Source organism: Mytilus californianus, unplaced genomic scaffold (assembly GCF_021869535.1).
Source record: "Mytilus californianus isolate M0D057914Y unplaced genomic scaffold, xbMytCali1.0.p SCAF_6, whole genome shotgun sequence".
NCBI classification, from domain to species: domain Eukaryota; kingdom Metazoa; phylum Mollusca; class Bivalvia; order Mytilida; family Mytilidae; genus Mytilus; species Mytilus californianus.
The window spans coordinates 117,362,674-117,390,672 of NW_026262712.1; the positions used below are offsets into that span (position 1 = coordinate 117,362,674).

At 33.0% G+C, this 27,999-nt stretch overlaps 1 protein-coding gene and 1 long non-coding RNA gene across 14 annotated transcripts; one reads left to right on the forward strand and one right to left on the reverse strand.

The window, feature by feature from the left end:
* Positions 1-21: 21 nt before the first annotated feature.
* LOC127706325 (zinc finger CCCH domain-containing protein 4-like) lies at positions 22-27,995 on the reverse strand. Of its 10 annotated transcripts, XM_052210858.1 has the most exons (16): positions 22,329-22,389; positions 22,175-22,251; positions 21,943-22,019; positions 21,250-21,326; positions 20,665-20,939; positions 20,366-20,489; positions 19,615-19,791; positions 16,015-16,123; positions 15,309-15,418; positions 13,673-13,769; positions 13,122-13,299; positions 7,314-8,041; positions 6,459-6,683; positions 6,017-6,105; positions 4,462-4,532; positions 22-4,043 (listed from the first exon to the last, which is right to left on the reverse strand). In XM_052210858.1, the coding sequence occupies exons 5-16, from the start codon at positions 20,883-20,885 to the stop codon at positions 2,711-2,713; spliced, it is 3,462 nt and encodes a 1,153-aa protein (XP_052066818.1). In that variant the 5' UTR covers positions 20,886-20,939; positions 21,250-21,326; positions 21,943-22,019; positions 22,175-22,251; positions 22,329-22,389; the 3' UTR covers positions 22-2,710. The 10 variants fall into 10 exon arrangements, with proteins under 10 accessions (XP_052066818.1, XP_052066811.1, XP_052066809.1 ...); XM_052210851.1 differs by lacking the exons at positions 21,250-21,326; positions 21,943-22,019; positions 22,175-22,251; positions 22,329-22,389 and adding exons at positions 22,483-22,658; positions 23,592-24,158; positions 27,810-27,995 and having other exon boundaries at positions 13,700-13,769; XM_052210849.1 differs by lacking the exons at positions 21,250-21,326; positions 21,943-22,019; positions 22,175-22,251; positions 22,329-22,389 and adding exons at positions 22,483-22,658; positions 23,592-24,158; positions 27,810-27,995.
* LOC127706326 (uncharacterized) lies at positions 13,939-15,302 on the forward strand. 4 transcript variants are annotated; one of them, XR_007984421.1, is made up of 4 exons: positions 13,939-14,054; positions 14,182-14,307; positions 14,371-14,433; positions 14,578-15,302. It is a non-coding gene; the product is annotated as an uncharacterized LOC127706326 (long non-coding RNA). The 4 variants fall into 4 exon arrangements; XR_007984419.1 differs by lacking the exon at positions 14,578-15,302 and adding an exon at positions 14,477-14,565; XR_007984420.1 differs by lacking the exon at positions 14,371-14,433.
* Positions 27,996-27,999: the final 4 nt, after the last annotated feature.

Consider the following 27,999-nt stretch of genomic DNA (forward strand, 5'->3'; position numbering starts at 1 on the left):
CTGTGAAATAACAACTAAAAATGGTATTTGGTATTTTATTTTTAGGGTTACTAAGTAACAAGTCTATTTTATACAAATGTCTTGCTAATGTACAATCAAAACAAAGGGGGACAACAATAGATTCTTCCATCAACTACCATGACTGTTTAAATATTCAATTCAAATGTGCTTGTCAACATTTTACAAAATTTAGATTTTTTGCGTCTTTTCATTCTGATTCTAAATATAATTAAAAACCATTGAAAGTAAACAGTTTTCTTTGAAAAAACAAATGTTCAAATTTTTTTTCAACAAATATCAAGCTTTTGCAACTTTTGGCAAAAATTGCCAACACATATCAATCATTGAAATAAGATTATATAACATCAATTTCTTCTTCTGGAAGTTGTATAAATATATTTTGCTTAGAATCATTAGTGACATTTCCATGGTGATGATATATTTACAAAGAGATTCAACAAGATAAAAATATTGAGTAAAGCATAGAAAATCAGTAAACCTTCTGAGTAAAGTATCACACATTAAAAATCGGTGGTATAAAATACATAGAATAATAATTCAAAACATAGAGACAGAAGATATTTAAATGAGTGTAAAAATGAAGCATGGATTCGAGGAACACTCTAAACCACAACAATACATTACAACTATTTTATTTTACCTTTTCTATACATTCCTGTATTATTTTCTAACCTTCGTTGCAAAATTTAGTTAGAAAGTAAGATAAATACAAATGCATAAAATAGTAGGAATCTCAAGACATTACTGTTAATTCAGACATAAATGTAATGTGTAATCAAACAGCAAAATGCAAATTTTACGTTTCCAGTGATAATTCTTTTGTAAAATGGTCTTTCAATGTATTCTCTAAATAAGAAATTATCTGAACATCTTATCATCTAAGGTAAGTACTAACCTTGTGATAGAAGTATAACAGTTCAGAGAATAAAATCAAAGATCAGAAAGTCAAGATCGGAAGAAACAAAGCAAAGAAAGTCACTTGCATATCAAAAGGAAGAAACTTTAGCTTTTAAATTTAACAATTCAGCAGATGTTCTATAATTGCATCAGAGCTGTTCCATTGTAACACATATGTATCTAAGGAGTAAGGACCACACTTATTGCAATACATTAACAGGGGAGGATTCAGGCGGGGGCGTGGCGGGCGTGCCCCCCCCTAAAATTTGCAAAGAATGGGTTGTCCTCAGCTTAATAAAGAATATTTTAATAATTTTACCTCAAAAAAATTTGAGTTTGCACCCCCCCTTACCTAAAATCCTGGAATCGCCCCTGATTAATACAGTGTTAACACAACCATTGAGAGCAATATTAAAGTGCTTTCCCTGGGTATCTTATATAATTTAATGGAGCTCCCCTCACTTCTCTTTACCTTCAATCCATCTAATACTAGTGGAAAAATCTGTCTTGGATATTACAAAAAAGATTAAATCAGAGTCAGACACTAACTGAAGAACCTTTTTCTTGATAAGTTTGGAAATCCTCATATCAATAAATGTTCACATATGATATATATAAATTTAAACTTTTGTAATACATAATCTGAATGTATATCATATTTAATCTTTAAAAAATTTTAAAATGTTAAAACATATAAAGTTCAAACTAAATATGCGAATCTTTCATTGGACAACACATATTTTAACTGTAAAATGATAACAGTTTTAAAGTCTTAAATACATTAAATTGAAATCAAAAATTAAAATAGATATTACAGCTATGAAAGTATGTAACATAGATTATTGAATTGTTAATGGTTTTAACAGTCATGATAATTAAAAATATCTTTCATAATTAATACATGATAAATGCAAAATGTAACATTACTTTTGTAACAAAAGTTCTGATTTCAACATACATGTATTGTTACACCTCATGAATTCATCTATCCAAAGTGGGCAGCCCATTCAACATTTCTTCTCTTACTTTCACTGGTCCAGAAAATTGTATTACTTCAACATAGTTCAATTATTTTTTATGAAACTCAGGGTCATGAATGTCAAATTTTGTATAATTTCTATTTCAGTAGCCCAAAAAGTGGTTCAGTTCAAACTGTACGGGTTGTACTGGGTGGTTTTCAAGTGATTTTATAAAAACAAGAAATAGAATGCCCACTTACAGGGTAGGCAAGTTAGACAAACTGGAAGTTTTTCCTATCCAATGCACAAACCCACCGAGGATGTATGGAAAAAGCAAAATCCATGAGCTGCAACACATAACTTCCTCATCAGGCTTAAAACTTTTACTCTTTATCTACTGTAACAAGTATTTTATATTCACAAATATACACATGTATACACAAATCTTTGAATATCCTTCATGTAGCTAATAACACTTATGAGCACACACAGAACTTTAGGACAGGACAACAAATTTACATAACAAATTGTTTAATACTATCTCCATTTGACATATTAGGTATAAAGTATTTTGTAAAGAAATCTTATCAACAGCTTATTATTGATTTTTTGGTCCATTTTGAATTAATGTAATTACAAATTTAAGAAGTTTATCATGGCATTACATATTTGTTAATTGGTACAGTACAACTTAAAAAGACATATATTTATAAATAAATATAGCCCCATTAGATGTGAATCAGTTCTCTAGTTTCACTTTAAGCCAAAGGTTACACGTTGACACAAGTAAAATACTGATACAATATATCTAACTTGTCAAAGGAGATCAAAAGCTAACAAAATGGTGATGCAGTAGGGTCCATTTGTTTAAAGTAAAGTTTTGTACTAATGTTTTCTTCCGGTGGAATAAAGTCTGGTAACTCAGGTATTGAGAGATTTTCAGGATCAGTTGTCACACTAGGGGCGGTCCTCTGTGTCCTTGGATCTTGTTTGACAGCTGGTTTAGGATTATTAGCTGGTGGTCGATTGTAACTGTTATATCCCGAGTTATCTCTTTGTTGACTTTCTGCATCAAGTGGAGAACTATATTCCATGCTACCTTTCCGTTGTCCCCCATAACGTCTCTGTCCAGTTTCACCTGCTGGTTTGATCTTGACTTTAAACCTAGGATCATTCCTATAGTCTATTTTTGTTTTTGCTGCGTCACCACTTTGTGATGTGCTATCAGAATCGGAACCTCCGCCACTTATCTGCCGTCCTAAGTTATTGGGCAAGTCTGTATTTTGTTCTACGGCAGGCGTTTCTGATTTGGTTCTAGGATCTCGAACTGAGTTTTGTCTCTTTATTCCTAGAGGATCTGGTTTTTGTTCAGTATCAGAATCAGTGGGATATTGTAAACTGGCTAAAATATCAGAAGGAGAAGGGCTAGCAATTTCACCAAGACTGATCGGTAATAATCTTGGGTCGCTAGGCTTCGGTACATTGATTACCATCCCACTTGAACTGCTATCATGGCTCAATTGACGTGAAAATCTTGGATCATTTGGTCTTGACGTAGCAACACTAGACCTTGGGTCTATTGGACGAACGGGAAGATTATGAACACCACTTGGTGGATTTGTCATTCCACGCATTCGTGGATCATTTGCTCGACTTGAGGCATTTTCAGATATTGTCCTTTGTAAGCGAGGGTCTGAGAGTTTAGCACTAGATTCACCTTGCTTTTTCATTCTTGGATCCTGCAATAAAGCACTAGGTTTAGATCTAGGATCTGCAGGTTTATTGTCAGCTGACTGACCAAGTTCAATTGGATTTTTGTTTTCCTTATGACTTTTCATATTTAAATGATCTAAGAATTTTTTCATCCTTGGATCATTTTTGAACTGTGGATCTAACAAATTAATTCCTTGTGGGGGTTCTGTCCTTCGTGAAGGATCTACTGTTACAATAATGCACCTCCATTCTGCATCACCTGGTCGTGAATTGATTATTGCTGGTTCACTATTCCATTTATTTACTGGTGGCACAGTTAATCCACTGGTAAATGTTCTAGGATCTGCAGGGTGAGGAAAACCCATGTGACCTGCAGGTTCATTGCCATGGGACATAGCACGAGGGTCCATATTGCGTTGCCTTGGGTCTCGTACTGGAGGATTTGTTACTGGTCTGTAAAAAAAGAATATGCATCAATTTAAAAACATGTAACAGTAACAAAAACAGTCAGTTTATTCGAATAATTTATTCATAATATATTTGTCCCATTTAATCACAGACGTGTTATAAACAAGTGTGCTAATGTCCAACTATTTTTACCTCAACCTATATCCAGATATTTATTTAACTGTTTTAAAATCTTTTTTTATCATTTTGGTAACATCTTTGTTCTTGTATGGTATCTTTTCTTTATCCATTATATGTCAATCATGACTTGGCAGCAATGACTAGGTTAATAACACAAATTAAGAAAATCTGTTACCTTTTTCTTTTGATTCTTTTTTATCACAAACACAGAACTAAATATTAAATTGGAAGACCAATTGTGTTGCCATTAATATATTTTATGTAAATGTTAAAGAGTACTTACCCAGACTGACTCTTAATAGCATTGATCATCTGCATAACGTTAATAGATGAACCTTGTGAAGGATCTGATGTCTGCAAACACAAATAATAAAAAGTAGTACAACAAGAAACATTTTTAACTCAGGTAATATACTTAAACATAGGTTTTTGGGGTCACCATTCTACTGCATAATATAATTATAAGGAGCTGTGAAATGATTGCTGAAGAGACACATTTTGATACTATATAATGACCTCTAGATGTCTTCTGGCTATTTGTGTTGTTACATTGCTGTCTCAAAACATCAATCCAACATTTCATTTCAATCAGTAACAATATAGTTAAGTATTTTGAAATATGGATTATTCTTATTTTGTTCAGAAAGTGCCTTATGTTCAGATAGAATGGTACACATGTTTTAAATCACATAAATATTCTAAAATGTAATGATAGCTTAGTTACAATATAACTGACCTAGAAACATTGTCATAAGACATGTCAATTTTTGTTTTAGCTGAAATGTTTATTATAACAAGAATGTGTCCATAGTACACGGATGCCCAACTCGCACTATCATTTTGTATGTTGAAATTGGGGTCAAAACTCTAATTTGGCATTAAAATTAGAAAGATCATATAATAGGGAACATGTGTACTAAGTTTCAAGTTGATTGGACTTCAACTTCATCAAAAACTACCTTGACCAAAAACTTTAACCTGAAGTGGGACTGACAGACAGACGGACGGACGAACGAACAGATGCACAGACCGTAAAACATAATGCCCCTTGGTGGGGCATAAAAAGATAGACTTATTGAGATAACTTATTTTGTTAGCACATCATGGTTAAATAAATGGGGAATGTGTCCATGGGAGACAGATGATGCCCCCGCTTGCATGTCATATAAAGTTATAAAGGAACATAACTGAAGAATGGTAAAAGTGATGCCACCCTTATTTGTACTTGATCTGAGTTTAGTGGTAATAAGTATTGTGTATAAGTCTCATAACATTTGGTTGAGGCTAACTTAAGTTAGAGAACACAAACGAAAAATTCAGCAATTTTTCCATTTGTAAACAGGCATAATTCTAGAACGGTTAAAGTGACACCACCAAAATTCAAACTTGATCTGTATTTTGTGGTAATAAGCATTGTGTATAAGTTTCATAACATTTGGTTGCGGCAAACTAAAGTTAGAGAACGGAAATGAAAAATTCAGCAATTTTTCCATTTGTAAAGGGGCATAACTCTAGAACGGTTATAGTGACGCCACCACAATTCAAACTTGATCTGTGTTTTTTGGAATAAGCGTTGTGTATAAGTTTCATAGCATTTGGTTGAGGCAAACTAAAGTAAGAGAACAGTAACCAACTTTGGGATGTACGGACTATCACTCTAGTGAGTTACTGATAGCTTTTAAATATATATGTTTGCATCATCCAAATATGGATATTATACTCATAACAAATAAGTTTGGTGCATGGAGAAAAATTGGATAATATGTATGTGAACTTTAATAATCAGACTAGAGAATGTGTAATAGTTTCCAAAAGAAGAAACAGTAAAATAGTCCTACCTCCTTTTTGCCAAGATTTTTAAGAACATCTGTAAGTTTTGGAGCACCACCATCATCTTCATCACTTGAATACCAGTTATCATCCTCAACTGAAAAAAAACAAACACAATACAATGTTCCAGTTATTATCTCAGTGTGAGATATTATCTTATAATATAGCAATGCTTACTTTGCAGAGTCTATGATACCATCATACTTTTTCCTGTTTCTGACTCCTATGATCCTTCTGTTTTTTTTTTTAATTCTAATGTCCAAGACTCTTTTATTTTATTTCTCACTCCTATGACCCCACTATTCTCTATTTCTTAATTTGGATTGACAAGTAAGACATTTTAACATATGACATGTTTGATATATAAACAAAATACTCCTAATAATTATAATATCAAAATTTGAAAGAAAAAAAAATCAATCTACATTTTGACATCTTAAATGACAGTACCTTTAGCAGCTTTTGATTTGTTTTCTTCAGCAGAGCTACAGCTATCTTTACGTTCCCTTTTAACAATTGTTTTATCCTCTTCTCCCTCTGATTGGCCCCCATGCTGCTGTAGTCTCATCATTAACTCCCTCTGTTTGGCAGGTAATTGACTAAGTGACCCAAGATCTAACCCCATCTGAGCCAACTTTTTCTCATTTTCATCAGTTTCTTCATTCTTTATCTTTCCTTTTATAAAATTAAGCTATACTTTAAAAATTATGCATTGACTTTATATGTGTTAAATATCCATTATCAAGACGTTTTCCTTTCAAGGTTCTTGCATTCTATTTCAAGTTGACATTTTTTATGAACTGTTATTTCTATATGTAATTGTGGTTTTTGTTTTATTAACATAAATGTTGAAAAGTTTTTTAGTTCCCTTGAATAGACACAACTTTAAGTGAAATCAGCCTGAATGACTCTCCATCTTTTGTTACGAAGTAGACTCCTTTCATGATGTATATGACAGTGTTCTCCCCAGGGCCTTTTAGCATCATGGTAATGTGATGCTATATTGCTTGAATGTGATGTTTTAAAAAATGATTCTCTTAAAGAAAGTGTTATAGATGTAATGCTGTAAATTCTAGAAACAAGATGGTATTTGAATTTTCATGGTTTACCAGGATGCTATATGAAATTTGTAGGGAGAACACTGTATGGTAGCTTTATGCAGGAGATATCTTCAGTCAAAATTTTCTGAAAAATGAGATTATATTAAATCTGAATTTTAGGAGAGATATAAGAGAATAAATCTAGCTGAAAAAATCGTTTTGCCCAAACAATAATTCACCCACATACAACCCTGCTAATTCTAACCTGTTTTAGTGCCATCCTCTTCTGTTTTTATAAAAGGCATCTCATCTTCATCATCATCTTGTGGACTGTATGCTTCCTCCTGGCTTGAATCTGTATTCAAGGCAGGATTTTTAAAACTTTGTCTAGGGTCATGACTGTCAATTCCAGGATGGTTTGGACTGAGTATGCCCATTCCCTGTCGAGGATTCTGCATACTTGGAACTGACATTGCCTGACTGACTTGTGGTGATATATTTGGATTTACATGACGAAGTAGAGCACCAACTATTGCTAAAGCTGGATTTAGATTTGGGTTGTTCATTCCATTTGGTCCACCCATCGGTCCTGGTGGACCCATTGGTTGATTCATCATTCGTGGTCCTTGTCCCATTGACATTGGGGGACCTCCCATTTGTCCTTGTGGCATTGGCCCTCCCATCTGTCCTTGCATTGGACCTTGTTGCATCACTGGTCCCATCATATGTCCCATTGAGTTAGGTGGACCTCCCATCTGCATTGGTCCATGCCCCATAGAATTTGGTGGCATATTCATAGGGCCCTGTGGTCCTCCCATTGGTGGGCCTTGCATGGGTCCAGGGGGCCCCATCTGACCTGGACCACCAATACCTGGACCCTGAGGTCCCATCTGTCCCGGTGGCATGTTCATTGGACCTTGTGGACCCATTGGTCCACCTGGTGGTGGTCCCCTCATTCCCCCTTGCATTGTGTCATTGTAAAATCCAACTGGTCTGAAAGACAATTAAACATTCAAATTATTTGTTGCAAATTAAACATATGTCATATTTAATGTAATAAATAACTAAACAGACTTTGATTAAATGTACAACTAATTATCTTTATCATATGACATCTTTCAAATAAATGGGGAATGTATCCATGGGACACAGATGATGCCCCCGCTTGCATATCATATAAAGTTATAAAGGGACATAACTGAAGAACGGTAAAAGTGACGCTACCCAAATTTGTTACTGATCTGAGTTTTGTAGTAATAAGTATTGTGTATAAGTTTCATAACATTTGGTTCAGGCTAACTTAAGTTAAGAGAACGGAAACGTAAAATTCAGCAATTTTTCCTTTTGTAAAAGAGCATAGGTCTAGAACAGTAAAAGTGACACCACAAAAAATCAAACTTAATCTGTATTTTGTGGTAATAAGCATTGTGTATAAGTTTCATAACATTTGGTTGAGGCAAACTTGAGTTAAAGAATGGAAACGAAAAATTCAGCAATTTTTCCTTTTGAAAAGGGGCATAACTCTAGAACGGTTAAAGTGAAGCCACCAAAATTCAAATTTGATCTGCATTTTGTGGTAATAAGCATTGTGTATAAGTTTCATAACATTTGGTTTAGGCAAACTAAAGTTCGAGAACGGAAACCAACTTTGAGACGTACGGATGGACGGACTGACAAGGGTAAAACTTAATGCCCCCTCCACTACAGCGGGCCATAAAAAAATAAATGTGGATGGTGTCCACATGTGGACACAGATGATGCCCCCGCTTGCATATCATATAGTTATAAAGGGACATAACTGAGGAGGGTAAAAGTTGACGCTATCCAAATTTGAACTTGATCTGAGCTTTGTGGTAATAAGCATTGTGTTTAAGTCTCATAACATTTGGTTGAGGCTAACTTAAGTAGAGAACAGAAACTTAAAATTCAGCAATTTTTCTATTTGTAAACACGAATAACTCTAGAATGGTTGTGTATAAGTTTTCTAACATTTGTACTTTATCTTAAGTTTTATGGTAATGAATATTGTGCATAGGTTTCATAATGTTTGGTTGGGGCAAACTTAAGTTACAGAATGGAAACTAAAAATTTTTGCAATCTTTCGATTTATAAAGGGGCATAACTCAATAATGGTTAAAGTGACACTACCCAAATTCAACTTGATCTGTGTTTTATCAGTGGATTCAAAATTAAACATTGCATTGTATAAAGCATTGATTGTAGTTGATTCAACTATAATCATGGACAAAGGAAGATAACTCCAATTTAAAAAATAACTTGATATTTAGAAGAAAAAAAATTTTTGGCAATTTTTCCATTTATAAAGGGGCATAACTCTAGAACGGTTTAAGTGACGCCACCAAAATTCAAACTTGATCTGTGTTTTGTAGTAATAAGCATTGTGTATAAGTTTCATAGTATTTGATTGAGGCAAACTTAAGTTAGAGAACGGAAACGAAAAATTTTGCAATTTTTCCATTTATAAAGGAGCATAACTCTTGAACGGTTAAAGTGACGCCACCCACCAAAATTCAAACTTGATCTGTGTTTTGTGGTAATAAGCATTATGTATAAGTTTCATAACATTTGGTTGAGGCAAACTTAAGTTACAGAATGGAAACTAAAAATTTAGCAATTTTTCCATTTATAAAGGGGCATAACTCTAGAACGGTTAAAGTGACGCCACCAAAATTCAAACTTGATCTGTGTTTTGTGGTAATAAGCATTGTGTTTAAGTTTGATAACATTTGGTAGAGGCAAACTCAAGTTAGAGAACAGAAACCAATTTTGGGACGTACGGACGGATGGACGTACGTACAGACGGACAAGGGTACGGCGGGGGCATAAAAAAATATTTTCAAACAATAACTTCATATATTTCTTTTCTCACATGAGGAATTGCATAATATTTGGGAATTCGGAATTTAATCACAAACAACAATAAAATGCTCCGCAGGGCGCAGCTTGATACGACCGCAGAGGTCGAACCCTGAACAGTTGGGGCAAGTATGGACACAACATTCAAGCTTGATACAGCTCTGAATTTGGATTGTGATTAAATATTTGACACAGCATAGGTTTCTGACACAGAATGAATGTGGTCTAAGAACTTAAAAAATTTAAATTGGACATTCACCTATTATGGTCCAATATCCAAAATCTAAATACATGGTTAGATTCAGCATATCAAAGAACCCCAAGAATTCAATTTTTGATGAAATCAAACAAAGTTTAATTTTGGACCCTTTTGATCTCAATGTGGACAAAGTTGATAACGGGGCCCAAAAATCAAAAATCTAAATACATGGTTAGATTCAGCATATCAAAGAACCCCATATATTCAATTTTTGTTGAAATCAAACAAAGTTTAATTTTGGACCCAGATTTGGACCAACTTGAAAACTGGGCCCATAATCAAAAATCTAAACACATGTTTAGATTCAGCATATCAAAGAACCCTAAAAATTCAATTTTTGTTAAAATCAAACTAAGTTTAATTTTGGACCCTTTGGACCTTTATGTAGACCAATTTGAAAACGGAACCAAAAATTAAGAATCTAAATACACGGTTAGATTCGGCATATCAAAGAACCCCAATAATTCAATTTTTGATGAAATCAAACAAAGTTAAATTTTGGACCCTTTGGACCTTAATGTGGACCAATTTAAAAACGGGGCCCAAAATCCAAAAACTTAATACACGGTTATATTCAGCATATGAAAGAACCCCATATATTCAATTTTTGTTGAAATCAAACAAAGTTAAATTTTGGACCCCGATTTGGACCAACTTGAAAACTGGGCCCATAATCAAAAATCTAAATACATGGTTAGATTCAGCATATCAAAGAACCCCATATATTCAATTTTTGTTGAAATCAAATAAAGTTTAATTTTGGACCCCGATTTGGACCAACTTGAAAACTGGGCCCATAATCAAAAATCCAAATACATGGTTAGATTCAGCATATCAAAGAACCCCATATATTCATTTTTTGTTGAAATCAAACAAATTTAAATTTTGGACCCCGATTTGGACCAACTTGAAAACTGGGCCCATAATCAAAAATCTAAATACATGGTTAGATTCAGCATATCAAAGAACCCCATATATTCAATTTTTGTTGAAATCAAATAAAGTTTAATTTTGGACCCCGATTTGGACCAACTTGAAAACTGGGCCCATAATCAAAAATCTAAATACATGGTTAGATTCAGCATATCAAAGAACCCCATATATTCAATTTTTGTTGAAATCAAACTAAGTTTAATTTTGGACCCTTTGGACCTTTATGTAGACCAATTTGAAAACGGAACCAAAAATTAAGAATCTAAATACACGGTTAGATTCGGCATATCACAGAACCCCAATAATTCAATTTTTGATGAAATCAAACAAAGTTAAATTTTGGACCCTTTGGACCTCAATGTGGACCAATTTAAAAACAGGGCCCAAAATCCAAAAACTTAATACATGGTTAGAATCAGCATATTAAAGAACCCCAAGAATTCAAGAATAAAACCCCATTGAAATTGATCAAGAAATAAGCAATTTATACAAAGTATATTCTTTTGCACAATACTGTGCAATTGAATATTTCTTGCTATTGCGCAATACTGTACAATTGACAATTTCTTGCTATTGCGCAATATTGTGCTATTGGATATTTCTCGCTATTGCGCAATACTGTGCAATTGAAGATTTCTTGCTATTGCGCAATACTGTGCAATTGAAGATTTCTTGCTATTGTGCAATACTGTGCAATTGAAAATTTCTTGCTATTGCACAATACTTATTGTATAATAATTTACACATCCTGTTTGGTGTGTATTTCCTACCATATCATTATTATTTGCTTTTAAATATAAATCAGAAATAACCAACTTAAAATGGAAAATTTTAAAAGAAAAAAAAAAGAAAAAAAAGAAAAAAAAAGAAACCCCCCCCCCCCCCCACAAATTTTTTGAACCCCCTTATGATTCATCACCCCCAAACTCAATCCCAGCCTTCCCTTTGTGGTATGGTATCTTGCAGTACAATTTCAGAGAGATCCATACAATTGAACACAAGTTATTGTCTGGAAACTAGAAAAATGCTTATTTTTGGCCCCTTTTTGGCCCCCAATTCCTAAACGTTTCGGGCAATTACCCCCAAACTCAATTCCAGCTTTCCCTTTGTGATATGGAACCTTGTAGTACAATTTAAGAAATATCCAAACACTTACACACAAGTAATTGTCATGAAACTAGAAAAATGCTTGTTTTTTGCCCCTTTTTTGGCCCCTTATTCCTAAAATTTTGAGGCAATTACCCCCAAAATCAATAACAGCCTTCCCTATGTGATATGGAACCTTGTGGTACAATGTCAGAGAGATCCATACACTTACACACAAGTTATTGTCTGGAAGTTACAAAAATGCTTATTTTTGGCCCCTAATTACTTAACTGTTGGTACCATAACCCCCAAAATCAATCCCAACCTTCCTTTCGTGGTATTGAACCTTATGGTAAAATTTCATGGAGATCCATTAACTTAAACAAAAGTTAGAGTGCGAAAACCAATGTGTCTTCGGACGACGACGACGACGTCATACCAATATACGACCAAAAAATTTTTAATTTTTGCGGTCGTATAAAAAGAGTGCAACACTGTTTAATTATAAAACCTCAATGATGATGTAATTTGATGAATTATCCTGAGTTTTATTTCTGATCCAGATGCTGTATATCAACCTTTCTCTTGTCAAAACTACCTTTGGAGCACATACCTGGTACCAACATGCATCCTATGTTGAAGACAACACTGAACCACATAGGTGGTTTAGCATTTGCATAATGCCATATACTAACCACTGACGTTACCCCCTGAGTTGTGGTGGTGAATGCAGTGCAAATATGTTAATTTGTTGGTGTAGAACCCACTATTGAGCTTACTATATCAAAGTTTTCTCCTATGTCTTTCCTCTGTTGTAAAAATTCATTTATAGGACCTCCATGTCAATAGAGATTGTCCCTGATTTGTACTCTGCATTGTGTGTTACAGGTATTATTCATAGGACCAAACAGTACTCACCTTGGAGGCTGTCCCTGATTTGGACCCTGCATCCTCTGCTGTGGAGAATTATTCATTAGACCTCCTTGTTGTCCTGGTTTCTGAGGGCTTTGTCCTGGAGGAAATGTTTGTATATCAAATAAAGAAGGAATTTTCTTTATTCTTTCCATCTGCTCCTTCAAATGTCTAGGAGGTGATCCTTTAATATATAACAATATTGCATATAAACAGAATGGTACATTTGATGCACACACATAACAAAACACTTCTTAACAAAATTGCAGTTATAAAAATTATAAAAAAGTAATTTCATTTCTGGTGCAAAATTTCTATAGTGGAATAAGATAAAATGAAATATAATCCACATTTCAATATATACTATCTAGTTATATATAACAATTTGGCATACTGATCTCTTTGAAACCATTGGTGTGGGTTAATCATATTTTAAGAATAGAGTGGATGAAATATTAAAATTGCACCTATGAGTGGCTGCATCCGTGTTTCATAGATAAATTAATAGTTAAAGCTATTATATTAAGATATAATGTATAATTGTTATTAATACTAACTATCCTTTTCAAACATCAAGATTTTACCTAGCACTCCAGGTTTCTGTTGTCGACCATATTCTTCTTCCTCTCCATGGTGATCACCTCGTGAGTTCATCTAAAATATATGTCACTTACACTTTATCATATCCACATCAAATATATGTGTATCTTTTTATGTTTTACTGTGTTGGTGAGTTTCTGTCTCATCAAGGTATACCCCATACATCATAGTATATCCCACACATTAAGGTATACCTCACATCGTCTCATCAAGGTATACCCCAAACATCATAGTATATCCCACACATTAAGGTATACCTCACATCGTCTCATCAAGGTATACCCCATACATCATAGTATATCCCACACATTAAGGTATACCTCACATCGTCTCATCAAGGTATACCCCATACATCATAGTATATCCCACACCATTAAGGTATACCTCACATCGTCTCATCAAGGTATACCCCATACATCATAGTATATCCCACACATTAAGGTATACCTCACATCGTCTCATCGAGGTATACCCCATACATCATAGTATATCCCACACATTAAGGTATACCTCACATCGTCTCATCAAGGTATACCCCATACATCATAGTATATCCCACACATTAAGGTATACCTCACATCGTCTCATCAAGGTATACCCCAAACATCATAGTATATCCCACACATTAAGGTATACCTCATATCATCTCATCAAGGTATACCCCATACATCATAGTATATCCCACTCATTAAGGTATACCTCACATCGTCTCATCAAGGTATACCCCACATCTTCTGTTATTTACACATCGTCTCATCAAGGTATACCCCATACATCATAGTATATCCCACACATTAAGGTATACCTCACATCGTCTCATCAAGGTATACCCCATACATCATAGTATATCCCACACATCAAGGTATACCCCATACATCATAGTATATCCCACACATTAAGGTTTACATCACATCGTCTCATCAAGGTATACCCTACATCTTCTGTTATTTATATATTACATCTGTAAACCGTGTTAATAAAATATAATGAAACCATGTTAAAACAAACTCAAGTAAATCATCAACAATGTTTCTAGTGTGAATTCTATAACTGTCATAACTGTGTAAACATATATGTTCATTCAAGACATTATTTTATATAGACATAGTGATATTTACAATTATTTCACACATTTTGGTTGACAATACTTATTTACTTAAAGTCAAAATGTGTAAATGTCTGTTTCCTGCCTCCAACATTTTAAAATAGGGTTGCTCGGTCAGGATTTAATTTTTATTTAATTTTTTGCATGTTAACAAAATCCCGAAAAATTTCATGTTTTCTCAGAGTTTGGTCCCGTTTTACACTTATGCATCAGGTAATTTGCGCATAAGTGATGATAAATTAATGTTTTTCAATGGTTTGTAAATTCTACATTTGATAAGCGAAGATCTTATTACAAATTTGAAAGAATTATCCAAAGAATATTTGTAGGCTAATAAGAAGGTTCTTAACACTTATTCTTGAATAACTTTTTGGAAAGGCAATAAAATATTTCAGGGTCCGCAATCGAACTTAGGGTCATTCAGTAGGCAGGAAACAAGCATATTGTTTTTTGGCCTAATGAATATGATAATTATTATAACAACATACCCTTTCCACAATTGGAGCTGTTTCATCACTTGGTTCATCATGGGAAAATTTACAGTTTTCACCTTGGTAACACTCCTGTCCAGTGTGGTAAAATTTACATGGATATTCACATAAAAAAGTTAAGGAATACAATGTTAACAAAAGTCAAAATAAGTTTTATATAATTATCTTTTATAAACAAATTTTCTTTTCCTATCAACTTTTCAATTACCTAAAAACAGCTGTAAACTTTTTCTTTCTCATCAAAATAAAAATATTGATATAACCATAAAAAAAATCCTATTTACTCCTTATTTATGGCAATGATGTTTCAATAATCGATTATAATGGAAAATTGATCAATTAATGAAAATATTATAATAATCTATTATCATTTTCAAAATTTGATAAAAGTAAAAAATATCCATAAAAGTTATCTTTATATGGAAATCTTTTGTCACCTCCCATGCTGTAAATGTACGGAATGCCTTACAACATCCATATTTTGTACATATACACATTTTTTGTGTACAGTATGACATGCACAAGTTTTACATAAGGAAATTGTGTAACTAAATTCCTACATTATATAAGCAATTAAATCAAAAACCACTTGATACTTAAATCAGAGCTTGCTATTATTTCAATTAACTAATAAATTGATTATAATTTTCCAGTCAATTTCCAACTCTAATTTACTGTCATCTTTTTTCTACAAAAAGGATATTGTGCATGAAAATGCAGTTATCTCCCTTAGAACAAGATCCTCCTAAGTAGTATTTACATAATTCTGGCTTCTTTTCACTAAATTCATGATTAAATGGACAATCTGCTCCCTGAAAAAAAATGTGTAGATTGTTATATAAAACTATTTCGTCATTTCATTAAATTTAATGTTACAATAGCAAAATTTACTATCATCATCAGATTACACATTACAGGTAACACAAACATTCCTGTAAACTTTGATGTCACAAGAGAAAATGTCGGACTTCATTAAAGAAACGTTTTATTGTTTGAGATTCATAGTTCAAGTGTTGCAATTTTCAAAACAGCAATAAGGTCTATTCAAACATTCTTTTATATATTGTATGAGGTGAAAGTATCATTGATTGATAAGCGGATCGATCAGGGTTCATACTACTGTGGGACTGTGGCAAAGAAGTTGCTATCCCCTCCATCTCTTTGCATTTCCACACTGGGAATAGTCACATATACTTTTAACAGGGTTAAACTAGTTTACACAACACCCTGCCCCTTTCTTATCTAGAGTGTCAGTTTCCCCCATTACCATTAAATTTGTGTGTAGAAACCCCTAAATTTCCATGGAAAATTTTATTACATTTTGAGGCAAAAGAAATAAAATGTCGCCCTGGTATTCAAACAGTGGCTAAAGTTGATGAAAAAGCAATTTTTCATTAATAAGTGAAGAAATCTAAAGACATAGAGAATTTATTTCTTAAGAAACAAAGTAAAGCATTAATTTTGTTAATTGATTGTGAAATATATCAATATTGTAATAAAATGCTCCGCTGGGGCGCAGCTTGATACGACCGCAGAGGTCGAACCCTGAACAGTTGGGGCAAGTATGGACACAACATTCAAGCTTGATACAGCACTGAATTTGGATTGTGATTAAATATTTGACACAGCATAGGTTTCTGACACAGAATGAATGTGGTCTAAGAACTTATAATTTTTTAATTTACCTATTCATACATGTGATGGACTGTGAAACTCAGATCAGGAGATTGGGAAATTTTGGTCAGGAGATTAGGACTCAGATCAGGAGGTTTTTAATCGACATAAATTTTGTCGTAAATGTAACCATGTGCTGTAAAAATGGTCTTTTAAAGTGTGTTTTCTTCAACTTTCCATCCAATTTATTATGTTTATAGTACCCTTGTACTTATAAAGTTTCTCCATCTTTATATTCTACATGTTCAATCTAACCTTTTTTTTTTTCAGTATGTTCTTTAAATTTTTTACTTCATATTCTATAAAACAATCATTGCAACCAGAACATTTGTTTAACTATCTGCAAATAGCTTTTGTTTGCATACTCAGAAAATCATTCTAACTGTTTAACAGGGGTCATAGTTATTATATAAATTTCAATTTAAGCCTTGAAAGGAAGTATAGAATCCTCAAATAATTTTCAAATTATTATTTTCTTATTTGTCCTAAGACATTTAAAATCATTTATTTACCATCCTTTTATGATTATTTGTTCAATTTATATTTTATTTATATTCTTTTAAAAAATTTCATTATTAAAAGGAAAGTAACTTAAAACAGGATAAATCAAGGGAAGTAACCCAATAAATACACAGTTTTTGTTACACAACGGCAGTTAGCCTGAGGTAAAAAATCGTTGATTACCAGTATGTTTGACACCCAAGCTGACAAGTGAAGCCATATAATTATGCATGTTAATTGATTTACAGGTAAAATATAACTTCAGGTAATGTGAGTTACACCAGATGCCTGAGATGATATGTTGGGCATATTTCCTCTTCAACGGGAGGTCGGGAGGAGACTCCTGAAAACGGGATTATTGTACTCCTGTCGGGAGGTTCACATGTATGCTATTCAAACCATATCATTATTATTTGCTTTTATATATAAATCAGAAATAACCAATTTAAAATGGAAAATTTTAAAGAAAAAAAAGGAAAAAAAAATCCCCCCCAAATTTTTTGAACCCCCTTATGATTCATCACCCCCACACTCAATCCCAGCTTTCCCTTTGTGGAATGGTACCTTGCAGTACAATTTTAGAGAGATCCATTCACTTGAACACAAGTTATTGTCTGGAAACTAGAAAAATGCTTGTTTTTTGGTCCCTTTTTGGCCCCTAATTCCTAAACGTTTAGGGCAATTACCCCCAAACTCTAACCCTGCTTTCCCTTTGTGATATGGAACCTTGCAGTACAATTTCATAAAGATCCATACACTTACACACAAGTTATTGTCATGAAACTAGAAAAATGCTTGTTTTTTTGCCCTTTTATAGCCCCTAATTACTAAAATTTTGAGGGAATTACCCCCAAAATTAATCCCAGCCTTCCCTTTGTGGTATGGTATCTTGCAGTACAATTTCAGAGAGATCCATACACTTGAACACAAGATATTGTCTGGAAACTAGAAAAATGCTTATTTTTTCCCCCTTTTTGGCCCTTTATTCCTAAACTTTTTGGGAAATTACCCCCAAACTCAATTCCAGCTTTCCTTTTGTGATATAGAACCTTGTAGTACAATTTCATAAAGATCCATACACTTACAAACAAGTTATTGTCATGAAACTAGAAAAATGCTTGTTTTTGCCCCTTTTTGGCCCCTAATTCCAAAAATTTGGAGGAAATTACCCCCAAAAATCAATCCCAGTATTCCCTTTGTGATATGGAACCTTGTGATACAATATCAGAGAGATCCATACACTTACACACAAGTAATTGTCATGAAACTAAAAAAATGCTTGTTTTTTGCCCCTTTTTGGCCCCTAATTCCTAAAATTTGGAGGCAATTACCCCCAAAATCAATCCCAGCATTCCCTTTGTGATATGGAACCTTGTGGTACAATGTCAGAGAGATCCATATACTTACACACAAGTTATGTCTGGAAGTTACAAAAATGCTTATTTTTGGCCCCTTTTTGGCCCCTAATTCCTTAACTGTTAGTACCATAACCCCCAAAATCAATCCCCACCTTCCTTTTGTGGTATTGAACCTTATGGTAAAATTTCATTGAGATCCATTCACTTAAACTAAAGTTAGAGTGCGAAAACTAATGTGTATTCGGACGACGACGACGACGACGACGCCGACGCCAACGTCATACCAATATACGACCACAAAAATTTTTTTGCGGTCGTATAAAAACCACCATTGTATCACTAGAGAGCTCAATACTTCCCTTGAAGTTTCACCCCTTCTACGCACCATTTCAGAAAAAGAAGTCTGTTTTCTCTAGGATTCTAAAGAAGTGTGAGCCCAAGTGATTGGTTTAAGCTTTAAAATGAATTAACCTAGTGAATATAAACCTTTGGGACAGTAACTAAGCAATCTATCTCCATTTTTACATTAATAGCTGATTGTGTAAAATATATATAAGTTTTGAAAATGCAATATTCAATGCAATTTATCTGACAACTTTCATGTTTTTTTTCTTAGAAATTCAATTATATAATAAATTCCTTATCGTCTTATCATTTGGAAGAAAAATTATTGACTGATCCCATTTTTGCTTTGACAATAACCATACATAAAGTTGAATTCTTTTCCAAATATACAAATTAAAAGTTATTTCATAGTTATAATCTCTTACCTTATGACACTTTCCCTCCTTGTAAAACCTACAAACAGGTCTCTCATCCATTGGTGTGTCTAGCAATGGCTTTTTCTTTGGTGGTTGTTCTGAATGTTGACGATCAAATTTTCTTTTGTTGTTCTGGTAATTCTTTTGTTTTTGTTTCTTTCCTCCATCTCTCTTTTTGTACAAGTTCTAATTAAAATGCAAAGAAGTTACAAATACACATTTTGTATTATTCAATTGTACATGAATATTAATTATGTCTTATTTTTAATTTACAAAAAATTAAATTTTGGAAACTGTGATGAATTGTTAGAAGAATGTGATTCCAACATTTTACAAATAATAATTCTGCTGTTAATGAACTAAACAGAGTTTTACAGTGGAAATTTTAAGATCTTTGGATTTTCTCTTGAAATGTGTTCCAATAAAGGATCATTTAAAAAAATCTCGTCAGACTTTTGCCAGTGTCCCATAGATCTTAGAAATATTTAAAATGTGATGTAACTAATTTAATTCAAAACACAAAATTCACTTATTCTTATTCTGAAAATATTAAATGAGGATGAGGCATTGGGGAAATCTCATCTTTTAAGGCCTTGCCTCTTCCATGTATTACAATGAAAATGGTTTTTGGATATGTAATTGTAGCTTTTGGCTTCATTTTTGTACAAAACTTTTTTCTGAACAAAGATATTTAATATGTAGTCAATGATGAAATGTCAATGGAAGGTTGTCTCCCTTATAACAGAAAATCAACAATTACCTCCCCTTCTTCAATAGCCACATTGGCATCCAAATATTCATCTCCCTGCATTAGACTCATCATGCTCTTTTTCTTCTTTTGTTTCCTTTTATCTTTATAATCATCATATCCTTCATCTTGGTATCTACAAAAAATAGTTAACAAATTTTTATAAGATTGAAGATGTTGAAACTAATCAAATTTAAAACCTAAAGAAAATCCAATCCCTTTACCTTGAAAATAAGACTTTTGAACTTTCCATAATCTTTTTTCAAACAAAACTAATATCTATCATCAAAATGAAGGAACAAACTACTTACTCTTCTTGAGAATCCTCATCATAGGAGGGACTATCATAAGGTCCTGGAGGACTGTCATAAGGACTGTCGTATGGACCTGGAGGACTATGGTATCGATTTCTTCTTCTATCTCTGTCTCTGTCTCTCTTTCCGTGATTACCATGACTTGCATGTTTACTATCTTGTCTCTGAGCACCTTTAGGTGACTGTTTTTTACTTCCTCCTGGCCAGGCCTGTTGCATTTCTTCATCATTAACTTTGTCGTGGTCAACATAATCAGGTCTTCTTTTTTTCTTCTAAAATCAAAGAATAAATTGTTAACATAGAGATAGGACAAACTTGTAACATAATCACAAACTTTATGAATTGTGAACCCTGACATTTTAAATCCTTGAGGAAGTTTTCGGAGGGACAAAAACTGCATATTATTCATATCATAAAGCATTGGGCTAAGGCTTAAAAGTTTTATTTGTTAGACTGAAACATGTTGAAAAAATTTCATTTACTTCTAGTATCTTTTGCAGAGTGATGAAAAATTCTAAATGAATTAAGGATGAAAATGAATGTAGAACTTTTGATCAGTCTATAGGTAACTATTTAAATAACCTTATGATGATCATCCCTGGATTTCCTCCTTTTATCTCTTTCTTGCCTATGATCTATGTTTAAATAACTAGTCCTACCTTATGATGGTCATCCCTGGATTTCCTCCTTTTATCTCTTTCTTGCCTAGGATCTATGTTTAAATAACTAGTCCTACCTTATGATGGTCATCCCTGGACTTCCTCCTTTTATCTCTTTCTTGCCTAGGATCTATGTTTAAATAACTAGTCCTACCTTACGATGGTCATCCCTGGACTTCCTCCTTTTATCTCTTTCTTGCCTAGGATCTATGTTTAAATAACTAGTCCTACCTTATGATGGTCATCCCTGGATTTCCTCCTTTTATCTCTTTCTTGCCTAGGATCTATGTTTAAATAACTAGTCCTACCTTATGATGGTCATCCCTGGACTTCCTCCTTCTATCTCTTTCTTGCCTAGGATCTATGTTTAAATAACTAGTCCTACCTTATGATGGTCATCCCTGGACTTCCTCCTTTTATCTCTTTCTTGCCTAGGATCTATGTTTAAATAACTAGTCCTACCTTATGATGGTCATCCCTGGACTTCCTCCTTTTATCTCTTTCTTGCCTAGGATCTATGTTTAAATAACTAGTCCTACCTTATGATGGTCATCCCTGGACTTCCTCCTTTTATCTCTTTCTTGCCTAGGATCTATGTTTAAATAACAAGTCCTACCTTTTGATGGTCATCCCTGGATTTCCTCCTTTTATCTCTTTCTTGCCTATGATCTATGTTTAAATAACTAGTCCTACCTTATGATGATCATCCCTGGACTTCCTCCTTTTATCTCTTTCTTGCCTGTGGTCTATTTTTAAATAACTAGTCCTACCTTATGATGGTCATCCCTGGATTTCCTCCTTTTATCTCTTTCTTGCCTATGATCTATGTTTAAAATAACTAGTCCTACCTTATGATGGTCATCCCTGGATTTCCTCCTTTTATCTCTTTCTTGCCTATGATCTATGTTTAAATAACTAGTCTTACCTTATGATGGTCATCCCCGGACTTCCTCCTTTTATCTCTTTCTTGCCTAGGATCTATGTTTAAAAAACTAGTCCTACCTTATGATGGTCATCCCTGGATTTCCTCCTTTTATCTCTTTCTTGCCTAGGATCTATGTTTAAATAACTAGTCCTACCTTTTGATGGTCATCCCTGGATTTCCTCCTTTTATCTCTTTCTTGCCTAGGATCTATGTTTAAATAACTAGTCCTACCTTATGATGGTCATCCCTGGATTTCCTCCTTTTATCTCTATTATCCCTATGATCTCTATGTTTCCTTCTTTTGTCATGATGTTTATCCCTTTTTCTATCCTCTGAATTATCAACCTCCTCTTCATCTTCAACTTCTCCTCCACTGTCTTCATTTTCAAAACTGGCATCAGTTTTTTCTGGAAAAAAAATAATTAGCTATGGATCAAGTCAGTTTGTTGAATAGTAGTACTCTTTATACTCTGTTACTTTTTGCAAAATGACTTCCTCAAATTGATAGGATGCTAAAAGGTGTTGTTATTTAACCTCCTAAGAAATATCAATCCCAGTACAGAAAGTTTGGAAAGATAGTTTCTAACTAATGAACTACACGTTTGTTACCAAATGTCTGATGTCTCTCTTGTGTGTTTATAAGACACTGTTCATGTGTTTTATACTGTGCAAGCACGGAAGTCTAAAGATTGCATTTATTTTACAGTTGGAACTAAAAATTAAACATTACCTTGTATTAAGCATTGAAAGGCAATACTATGAATTGGAGTCCATAATTGTAATTGGTTCAACTAAAATTATGGACAAAGGAAGATTACTCAAGTTGTTAATATTCAATGGGCATCATGAACAGATAATAGATTCATGCACTATGCACAATTTACGTAATTTGCTTGACAAGTATGTTTATACACATGCCTGAGAAGGAGGTATTACACTTGCAAACTTATGTATATAAATATATGTGTGTGTGTAGTTCATACATGTTCAAACTGCTTTTTTACCTGTGTGTATACTAGATTATTGTTGTTTAAAATAATGTCTTATATTGTAATATGCTTTGTGAGCCCAACTAATGGAAATAAAACATCTTCTACTTCATACACATCATTTTATAACTTGTTTTTTGAGAATATATTTCATTGATAACTTTCTTGAAATGTTCATGGATAGGATGTATAGAATGTTGTGCTCAATCCATGATGGTTTTTTTATCTCATAAGTAGTGATAAAGTCTGGATGATTGACAAATATCAATTTAGCCAGATAAGGGTTTTGATTACATAAATGTAATCACCGACCCAAGTACTATTATGCAAACAAAGATAAAGGTTAAATACCACTAATTTCTCTTTCTAGTTTTTTAGAATCTGAGGTCTCCTGTTTTTTTGAGCTGGTTTCTTCTCCATCCTCAATTTCGCCATCTTCTAAAATTTCTCCATCTTCAGCTTCAATTTTCCTGAGTTTTTCTTTTAGTTTTCTTTGTTTAGATTTCAAGTACCTATCTTCATCATCATGTTTTCTACTGGATTTTTTATGAGATTCATCATCTGATAATTCATCAGACTTTCTGCGATGATGGTGATCATTTGAATCTCCGCTTGATCTACGACTGTAATCTTTAGAGCCATACCCATCATCGTCATGAGCTCTACTAGGCTTATCACCAGAGTTTCTACGTGGGGATCGGTGTTGGGAATCTTTATTATTGCCAGAATGTCTTTCTTTCCATCTCTTCTTTGGTGAATGAGATTTTAGATCCTTTGGCTCATCTTGTAAATCCCCATACATTTCATCGTTTTCATTTTTCTCATTTTCTTCATTATTGTTTTCACCAAAATAATCCTCCTCTTGTTCCATTATATTACAGTCTATTGGTTATTTTTTCATTATATAAGTAGCTTTGCCTAAAACAATATAATACAATTTTTGTAGAAACAAAATACACAATACACAATAATGGCAAGACAAATAAACTTGATAAATAAATTGCAACATTTTTCTTTATCAAAACATTATATTGTATTATTATTTATAAATTTTGCAAAAATAGCAAGCTCATTGCTCAAATCTTATGCTGATATGTAATAAACACAGCTAGCTTCTCTGTCATTTGGTTCTGGTTGTCTCATTGGCAATCATACTTCATGTTCTTATTTTTATACAGAAATTACTTTGATGGAATGATATCTTTTAAAGAAAACAAGTATTTGAATTATGATGTAGTGTAATATTTTTTTTCATTTAGAAGCATCATTAAAGAGCTCAAGAGACATCCTATCATGAAAATCTGTTGTCAAACTTTTTACCATATACTACATGTACTATAGATATCACAAAAGAGCTAATAGAAATTTAAGGAAAAGGATATATTTTTAAAGTAGGAATTGAAACGATTTGAATTATAATTTCAATTACTAAGGGATATACATGTTGTCAATGTCTAGACTTGGAGCATGAACTCAATGAAACACTTGTCAGATCAGTTAAAAGTTTTTGACCAAATGTTTTGGGAATATTCAAAAAAAAATCTTAATATGATGGCAATACTCCCACTATTGACAAAGGTGCAGGATGGGTCAGTAGACAATTACTATTTACTAGTTCAAACAAAATTTCACTAGCCAATTACAAATAATTACCCGATATGATTAGAAGTGATCAGAATTTCATGAGAGAAAGGTCTAGTTAAGTCAGGTGAAGAGGAACTGAAGGGAGTCTATACAGGCAATCATCAATAGACATGACCATGTATAAGTGGAAGCAGCTGTACTGTTAATTCAATTACAGTATAAAATCTTAATAACCTAGCTATGTGTTATTAATTTTTAAAATAGTGGGGGAAAAAAGGGGGGGGGCATTAACAAGGCAAGGTTAGGAGTGGGACTTGTAAAAAGTATATGTATTAACCATTAACCATATCTGTAGCTCAATAAGGGCCCCCTCATTCTGACTCCGAGGGCCACTCGTAACTAATAATTACTTAAAGACTTCGCCCAACTCTCAACCTTAAAATGATTTTGTCATAAAAAGATGGGATATTTGAACAGTAAAATTAAAAAAAATAATTTTTCAAATAGACCCTTTCAATAATAGATCTGAAATCAAGTCTAGTAACCACTTAAATTTGGCAAATGTTATATTCTTAATAAACACTACTATAAATAAAAAATACTTCAATTGGGCATCCTTTTGAATTATCATGAGCGGTTCTTTGGGTTCTTATATCAAACTTTAGACAGATTTTATAAAGTTATGGAATGGTTTTACCCAATTCATTTTTTATTCTTAACCTACCAGATTAGAAAGTTAATCAACTATTTAACAACCCTTTCTTACTAAGATGTTTTTCACATTGTGATCATTAATTCAGCTTTGATGCAGTTCAAACTTAGCTCTGAACCAACTTACAAGAGGTTTTAATAAAGGTAATTTATTTCAGCTATGAATATGGGGACAATATGAGAGTTAGTATTTATCATAGATATACTGAATCTATGAGTAAGATACACATGTATTAATGATACATCTTCCTTTGAATTAAAAAAAACTTCCTTGTCAAATAAATTTTACATGTACAACTAATGACTTCCTTCTTAACAGGATTTTGAAAGTATGGTATTAAGATAAATTTTAGTCTTTAAAATAAATATAAATTTCAGTTTTTTTTAAATAGATGCACATTCATTAAGGAATTCTGATGTCAATGTACATGATTACTGACCGATTACTAAGACATAAAAAGAATTATATTTGCATAAAAAAGTTCTCATCTCATTATTACAACTTTCTTATAGTCAAAAAGGGGTATTTTAAATCAGTGATGCAATATTTAGTCCAAAAAAATAAATCAAATGTTTTCATGTAATTCAATTATATGCCTGAAAAATCCTTAATCTTTGCATTTTATTAAAATGAGCAAGCAACATATTTTATATTTTCATAAATAATTTTTAAAAAGGGACAAAACCATGGCATTATTAACTTCATGAAGATGTCTTATTTTAATTAATATACTTCACTAGTAGGAAATCAAAATGACTTTATAATCCAAAAAACAAAACATTCAAGTTTTTTATTTCATATAAAAGATTAATATACAAATTTTACATTTGCCATTTTTCACCCATATGTATGATGATAAATTTAAATTACATTATCTCCCCCTTTTTCTGTGTCTTTGAGGGGGGCTTCAATTAATTTATATAGTCCAGCTTTATTTGTAATTGAATAAAGAACAGTTGGTCAAATGATAATAATTTCTATATTGAACAGGTTGGGGAGGATTTTTTTATGAATGGTATCAATTTACAGTGATAGATTGAATTTTGCATTTCATAATAATGCCATTACAGCAAATATCCTGAAATCCAGAGTTCAATTTTGAAACACTGTGAATCTATACCCGATTCTATGTTTGGTACCCATCAATGGTGATAATACCCAATTATGATGATCTTCCCTAACCTGTTGAACAAAAATCCTGAAAGTTTCCTTTGCTATTCATAAAGGCATTGACAAATGTAAATATTGTTTGGCAAATAGCCAAGTTTTAACTACAACATAATTGACCAAAAAAGCCAGGACCAAAGGAAATTGTACATAGGAGAAATGGAATATGATGGGAAAATCATGGACTCTGCTTTTTTAATCACTTGCAAACATTTTCCTTTTAAATTCATGCAACATGAGATACTCATAACTTAAGGGTAAAGTAGGTAAAAGCATTCTCAATACTTAAATGGGATAAAGGTACTGATAAGGGACGTAGGAAGTTAGTAGGAACTTTGTTTCTTTTGTTTTCTTTTATTCTTCAGTGTGTTGTGAAATCCAGTGAATCTATATTTAGAAACACATTATGTCACAGGTGCCCGCTGTTTACCTTGACAACTAATCACAACAATGGCGGTGAGTCATGTGATCTACACATAGCTTTCCGGAAGTATTATTATATCGGATTGAAGTGATATAAGCCCAATCTGAAGCCATCCGTCCCCCCAAAATACATTTAACTACAAAAAATCTGCATTTATCTTTAAAATATTCTTTTCATGCAAAATAATAAAGTTTATTAACTTTTTGATGCAACTTTTATGATGAACAAAGAGCCACGTCACCATGTTTTGGGAAACGGGCCTTCGACAAAAAAACACAACATTGAAATAATAACCCGGCGTTAATTATTAAAAAGAAAGAATTACTTGAAATATTAGAGGCACTTGAAAATTTATTGGTGCCTTTAAGTTACATTCCATCCTTTTGGTTACAACACAAAATTTTAGTTCCAAGATGGCTCAGCTAATTTGCATAATTTATGCATAGTTTCTTACAATACCTTGCCAGTGCGAGTTCATTTTCCTTTGATTTAACTTTTTTCTAAACGTTGCGTTTAGAAATTTATATATATTTCGTTGTATTGACGAATTATCCCATATATTCCTCGTCTGTCCAGGTTGCTCTTGAGCTTGTGGCCAAACACCTTATATATTTGTGCAGGAGAAAGGCCACAGGAGAAAGACTTTTTGTGAACTAATATTACGAGTTATTGGGAAAGATACCGTTTTAAATCTTTAAACACTGAAGTCTTTCGGCTAGTGCATTAAACAAGACGGATTGTGTAAGGAAAACAGGTCCGAATATCTCCAGATTTTGAATGTATTTCCATAGTAGTTTGATCACTACGATTCCCTTACATCGACCAAAATGGCGACGTAATAACCTTGCGGGAACCACGTGATCTCATTCATA